At 35.7% G+C, this 7,396-nt stretch overlaps 1 protein-coding gene across 1 annotated transcript in view; it reads left to right on the top strand.

Annotated features, from left to right (window-relative positions):
* The window catches only part of LOC107686720 (thiamin pyrophosphokinase 1-like), a 94,509-nt gene that overhangs the window by 32,431 nt on the left and 54,682 nt on the right, over positions 1 to 7,396 (top strand). Inside the window, exon 5 of the mRNA XM_016483826.1 lies at positions 7,053 to 7,125. Coding sequence (XP_016339312.1) covers positions 7,053 to 7,125 — 73 coding nt within the window. The remainder of the gene's footprint in view (positions 1 to 7,052; positions 7,126 to 7,396) is intronic.

Raw genomic sequence — 7,396 nt, 5'->3', positions numbered from 1 at the left:
CAGTCAAATGTCTCCCATGGTGAAAACTGACACATTTTTTTCTGGATTTTTTTTGATGAATAGAAACAAAAAAGCATTTATTTGCAATCTTTTGTAACAAATGTCTTTGCTGTCACTTTAAAGGATCAGTTTAATGCATCTTTGCTGAATAAAAGTATTAATTTCCTTTAAAAAAAAAAACATTTTTACTGACCGAATCATTTTTGAACACTAATGTAAAACTACAAATTTTCCCTCAAGTATAAAATGTTTATTTTAGGTGTCCAACTCCAATTTTTATTTTAAGTATGAGCAGTGTTGCAAAGTTTACAAATCAGTCAAAAACCACAATAATCTTATTTAAATTAAAAAATAATTCACTGCGTCTGTCTGATTTTTTACATTTATATTTTTATTGAGCTGTCTTCTTGATACACTCATTTTCAGTATTTCTTTTTATCATATAGCGAACTATGTGGCATTCACTTTGTAGTGAATATGAATGAGTGTACAAGTCAGCGGTTTTGGATATGACTTAGTGTGTAAAATGTCAATTATGTTGTCTCGTGCATCTTATGCACCTTACTAGTTCAGTACTGTGAAAAAAAGAAATGAGCAGAGGCAAAATGTCCACACTTACACTCTTAGTTGTTGTGTGAGAATGTCTCTTGGCATTCTGCTTGCATCATCACTGATATTCATCACATCTGACAATGACTGAGTGGACAGTCAGTCTTAAAGATGGAATTTGAAAACCAAATCATATTTGTGGAAGCCATAATCACCTCCTGTAAGCTGTTGGTGTTTATTGAAGAAAATGCTTCAAACGTCCTGCTTTGATAAAAGCTTGGTGTATTGAAGGATTGACATTGCCACAGAAATCAGATACACTTTAGTATACAATTTCTTTCTTTTGTCCTGAAACCTTTCTTCCAAATATTGTGATGTGTGAAGTAATTATCCCTCCCTCTGTATTGAAAAGTTTGAGAGGGCCATTTTGGTTTGACAGTTTGTTTTACAATACAGCAATAGCAGTGTTTTGGAAGGGCTCTTTTTTTCCCCCCTTTTTGAGCGTTTCATATTCCTTGAAGTTTTGGCCAATGGATGGAATGTGGGTTTGGGTCACTTGATGGTCTTCATAGTGATTTAAAGATTTGTGGCTTTCAGTCCATATCTGATGTCATTGAGACCGTCTGTCTGCTACTCTTAAACAATTGCGTTTAGCAGAAAATTGACAGAAACTTACACAAGATTTCTATTTTTTTTTAAATGCTGTTCTTTTTCTTTCTATTCATGGAAGAATCCTGGAAAAAAATGTATCATCGTTTCCACAAAAATATTAAGCAGCATTACTTTTTACAAAATTATTAATAATTAGACATGTTTCTTGAGTAGAAAATCAGCATATTAGAATGATTTCTAAAAAAATTATGTGACACTGAAAACTGGAGTAATGATGCTGAAAATTAGCTTTTTCATCACAGGAATAAATACATTTAAAAAATATATTAAAATAGAAAACAGTTTGTAATATTTCACATTATTACTATTTTACTGTGTTTTGATCAAATAAATGCAGCCTTAGTGAGCATAAGAGACTTTAAAAAAACATAAAAATGGAGCAAAAATATTGATTACTCATCTTGTACTCCACACATTTGTCAAATCAAATGCTCTCTAGGATGACAAATAACAACGCTATCTCACAACCAATTCATACGTATTTTATGAGGTAGCTAATTCGTAATTTGTATGACCTCACTTGTACGATTTTGTATAATTTGTCTAGACCCCAGTGACAGGTAGGTTTAGGGGCGGGGTTAGGGGTAGCTCATTCGTACAAATTCATATGAATTGGGGAACATGTAAAATACGTACGATTTAGAAAAAATCATACAAATTTTTATGAGGTCGTACAAATTTATACGAATTAGCCACCTCGTAAAATATGCACGAATTGCCATGAGATCGGGTTGGAAATAACACCACCTGCAAGTGACATCAAGTGGCAAATAATACATCTTACTGGCAATTTAAAAAAAAAAATATATATATCCCACCCAGACTTCCTGCTTCCTCCTGTAGACCTAAATTAAAAGTTTTGCACCCATTCTCACTCTCATCTCTTTTGAGGATAAAGAAACCATCTTAAAAGGCGAACTAACCTTCCATTTTGCTCGTTGACCACTCGTCCCTCTTTGATTTACAGAGGCCACAGGCTTCACTTCACTTCCACTGCCAAAAGACATTAAATCAGCGACAGCAAAGTCTGCCTCATCATTTCACATTATTACTATTTTACTGTGTTTTGATCAAATAAATGCAGCCTTAGTGAGCATAAGAGACTTTAAAAAAACATAAAAATGGAGCAAAAATATTGATTACTCATCTTGTACTCCACACATTTGTCAAATCAAATGCTCTCTAGGATGACAAATAACAACGCTATCTCACAACCAATTCATACGTATTTTATGAGGTAGCTAATTCGTAATTTGTATGACCTCACTTGTACGATTTTGTATAATTTGTCTAGACCCCAGTGACAGGTAGGTTTAGGGGCGGGGTTAGGGGTAGCTCATTCGTACAAATTCATATGAATTGGGGAACATGTAAAATACGTACGATTTAGAAAAAATCATACAAATTTTTATGAGGTCGTACAAATTTATACGAATTAGCCACCTCGTAAAATATGCACGAATTGCCATGAGATCGGGTTGGAAATAACACCACCTGCAAGTGACATCAAGTGGCAAATAATACATCTTACTGGCAATTTAAAAAAATATATATATATATCCCACCCATACTTCCTGCTTCCTCCTGTAGACCTAAATTAAAAGTTTTGCACCCATTCTCACTCTCATCTCTTTTGAGGATAAAGAAACCATCTTAAAAGGCGAACTAACCTTCCATTTTGCTCGTTGACCACTCGTCCCTCTTTGATTTACAGAGGCCACAGGCTTCACTTCACTTCCACTGCCAAAAGACATTAAATCAGCGACAGCAAAGTCTGCCTCATCAATATTTGTCCCCCATAAAACACCGGCCGAGTAGCAAAAGTTCATGACAGGAAGAGGAAGCACCGCTGGTGGATTATGAAGTGTTTATTTACAAGGTTATCTGTCCTGCACCAGGGCTTCGGTGAAAGAGCATTCACGAATGATTTACCCCCTCCAGCATCTCCGGACGTCGTAACGCTGCCTCACCACAAGTGAGAATGTTTGGTTGTTTACTATTGGAGGACCCACCACAAACTCTTTTGTAAAGCTTTTCAGTAGTTAAAACTTTTTAACTAGCATTTTATAGATTCAGTTAATTTTGATTGTATGACTCACTGATTTGTTGTTCATTAACAGTATGAACAAAAGCCAAAGGTGATACTCCTTAAATTCAAAGTGTTGAAAAGCAGATCTTGCAGCTGTAATTGAACCCACAGTTTAGATATTCATAGCACATTTAGAACTGAAAGCAGTTTAAGTGCTGTCGATTCTCAAGATTCATGGCTATGGATGTTATACTATTGCCTATTTTGCTCTGCATGTGGTTAAGTCTTCATTTTATTGAAGTCTTCATATGAATATATTTGCCTGGTGTCGAAATAATGAGTCATTTGCATTCAGCCCGGTGCTTTTAAGTCTTGCTCCTAGCTGGAGTTCTCGGCTGCACTGAATTACGCCTTGTTTTCTGGTTAGAGATGTAGCACGCTGTTTACTTTGATGGGATATTTACAGAAAAGCTTCTTTGATTCACCTCCCGAGACTGCATTGAAAACGCCAGTGTAATCACCCTATGAACAAATGATGATGTCTTTGCCAGACCAATTGAGCTGTCTGGGAACTAATGAATGACTAGCCTGGATGCATCATCATGAGACATTATTTCAGAACTGAAGAGTAAATGATTTTACGGTTTACTTGTGTCTTTGTAAGTATATCTTATCTAGGTCATTACAGACAGACGTCAACTGCACCATTTGTAAAGAACCTTATAAAATGTGTTTTATTGCTTTTTGAATAAATATTTTAAAAAAGTGATAATTATACAACAGCAAACCACTCTTAAATAATCTTAAAACACTAAGCTTGTGGCCCGAGGCACTGATTTAACACAGTCATTTGGAATGATTATTTTAATAAATGAAACATATCACAATGTCTTAAAGGGATAGTTCACCCAAAAATTTTAATTCTGTCATTAGTTACTCACCCTCATGTCGTTCCAAACCCGTAAGACTTTTGTTCATCTTCTGAACACAAATTAAGATATTTTTTAATGAAATCTGAGAGCCTTTTGACCCTGCATAGACAGCAAGGGAACTACATCGTTTAAGGCCCAGAAAGGTAGTAAGGACATCATTACAATAGTCCATGTGACATCTTTGGTTCAACTTTAATTTTATGAAGCAATGAGAATACTTTTTGTGTGCAAAGAAAGCAAAAACATCTTTATTCAACGATTTCTCTTCTGTATCAGTCTTTGCCGCAGTTTGATTAATAATGCGGTAACCAGTATGTAGGCTGCATGTGTGTGTATGCATGCAATTTAATATAAAAATATATTTTATACTTATTGCAAACAAATAAATAAATACATTTGGTCACATTTTATTTTAAAGGGTTAGTTCACTCTTTATCCTACTCAAATGTGCGCATACGTTTTATTTGCGCATTTTTAGAATTTATGCGCATCTTGGCATTTCCATCCAGCGTTTTTTATGCGATATTCCAAAATGCACATAAAAATAGGTGGATGGAAACGCAGCTAGTGATGAACACAGAAGCGCAGTGGAGAGAGAACAAAGCAAAACGCTGTTCACGAATTATAAGTACATAACGAGGATTTGTAAAGAAAAATGTTAGAGAATTTCGATATAAGCCAAGAGGAGACTGGTTTTCCTTTGGGAAAGTAAGGAAGCTTTGCTTCCTTTGCTCGTGTAAACAAACATTGGTTTTTGCGAGACTCACATGCGCATGCTCTACGCATACATTCGGCAGCATCCGCCAGAAAGGCAGTCTCTCGTGAACATGCGTACGACAGTTAGCAGAAGTTACACAAAACTGTTTATATCGTTTTTTACAAAAACACATCGATTAGCTACAGGAGGCCTTTGTGCAGATAAATAACACCATTTAGGTAGACTTTAAGTTAGTGTATAGCGTCTAAGACATTGTTTAGAAGTCTAGACAAGTGGGAGAACAGACAGCAAAGGCAACAAAAAAGTCTTTTTTTGTATGTCATCCAGAGCAAGATGGCCCTTGCAGGCAGTCACAAAGTGTATTATCACACATTTTCAAGAGTGCAGAATTTCATTCAGTCATTGAAGGTGCCATGTAAATTGAAAGTGAATGTTCTTGTGTTATTCACAAGTGCTTCCACCCCCTCCTGTGTCACCAAGCGGAGAAAAAGCAGTGACAATTCATTTGTACAGGTGTTTAACTGTTTAAAATGTTTCCCTTGATCCTCCTCGTACTTTCACCTGAAAAAAAGTTGTTTTAACAGTAAGCCTAAAGCCATCGTGTCCTTTAAGATCGCAGCAGTGTCTTGCAAACGCATTCCATTATTCATGAGGCATATGATGCAATTCTCTTACCTTGATGCTTTGGCCATAAACCAGCTGTGCTGACAAGATTACGTTCGTCTTGACATGATCTTTGTGACGATTCCTCACTCTTATAAGCGTAACAGAAAATCATCTTTGTTTTATGCGGCCGTGAAAATATTCCCTCCCTTTTTCACAGAATGTATTGGAAAAAACATAAAAGTCACCTCTGTTTGTTTATAAATGCGATACTGTTGGGTTTTCGTGGTTTTAAATAATAGGACTGCAGGCTTATAACCAAGCTACTTGATAAATGGAGGAAGGAAAGTCTTCAAAGGAAAAAAAGCCGTCACTCTAACAGCACCTGGTTTAAAATAACTAATTTATTCAGTGAAAATGTTCCGTGTTTTAAATTCCTGTTTGTTACTTCTTGCTATTGTCTAGAGAGTGAATCCCACATCTGTGTGCTTTAGTTCTTCAGCTACAAAAAGTCAAGAGCACTTTCTCTGAACTTCTGCTCATGTCAGACTTCAAAGTCGGCGGGATTATCATTTTAATGTCACTTTTAGATGTTATTTTTTTGTACATTTCTAACTGAGCATATGCCACATCTTTCCCAGATATGTCAGCCTGCACTGAATTAAAAACTGAAACCGAATCTCAGGTAACACTTTACTTAAAGTCTGTTTATATAGCACTTTATAAATGTTGCCATAATGCCTTGTGCACATTTTCATCTATTGTATTTCATGTATATATATAAAATATATTATATATAAAATATATTATATATAAAATATATATTTCTATTTCTTATATAAATATATATTATAATAATACAAAATGTCATATTTATTGCAAAATAAATATATATCCGATATTTTTTCATAATTTTAGGGAGTTATTGGATATTTATTTATTAGTTATTTATAGTTTATAGTTAGTTATTTATTTTTATTTAAATAATGCATATAAAGTTTATTGTATATACATATTAAAATTAGTTTTAGAATTTCATATATTTTTATATAAAAAATATTCATATAAGGGGCATTCCTAAAGACATCATTATATGATATAGTACATGTAGTATTACATACAGTGGCGATCAAAATTCGTTATGTAGATTTGACTGTCATATCTCGTCAAAACCAGTGGCCTGTTTAACTGGATTTAGCTTCCCATTGGCCTTACCTTGAAAATGACAAGGCTCACCATGCTTATCAGAATCGATGATGATCCTGACAGGACAGAATGACCTTCATCCTGAAATGATTAGTGCTTTCGCGAAAGGCACGAGGGAGCCATTACTGTCAGCCAGGCCATGATCTAGAATAATCTATTTGTTTTCATTTCAGCATGTCAGCAGTTACCGAGATGGGCTCGAAAATGACTTCAAACGTATAACCGTATAATGTTATTTCAATGATATTTATCCCTTCACTCATCTTTACGGCGAGATCTGAGTTGTAATGAAGCCGATCAAGGATTCATCTAAGCACCTCCTGTTTCTTTTCTGCCATTTCAGCCAAGATCCGAGCATGTGCAGACGGAGGTGCCAATCATCTGTACTGGCTCACGGAGGGTCGTCGCGAGAGGTGAGAACCCTATTTTGGCTCCCATCACGATTGACTCGGAGGGCAGAGATGGATCTGGAGATGTCAAGGTTCTGGTGTCATTGCACATGTTCATTCTCAGAACGGCTGGACTTGTAGGAGGCCTCAGGAGTATCCCGCTTGCCAGAGTGCTTTCAGAGGACTTAACTCCTAATCCATCACCTTTTGTCAGTGCCTGACAGGCCAGATTCATCTCCAAGCCTCTAAATTGGGTACTTATCTCCCCTCCAGAGCCGTTTACAATTGTTTTCTTTTG

Source organism: Sinocyclocheilus anshuiensis, unplaced genomic scaffold (genome assembly GCF_001515605.1).
Source record: "Sinocyclocheilus anshuiensis isolate Anshui unplaced genomic scaffold, SAMN03320099.WGS_v1.1 scaffold990, whole genome shotgun sequence".
Lineage (NCBI taxonomy): Eukaryota > Metazoa > Chordata > Actinopteri > Cypriniformes > Cyprinidae > Sinocyclocheilus > Sinocyclocheilus anshuiensis.
The sequence above is the reverse complement of the archived record's forward strand: the minus strand, read 5'-3'. Positions and strand labels throughout refer to the sequence as shown.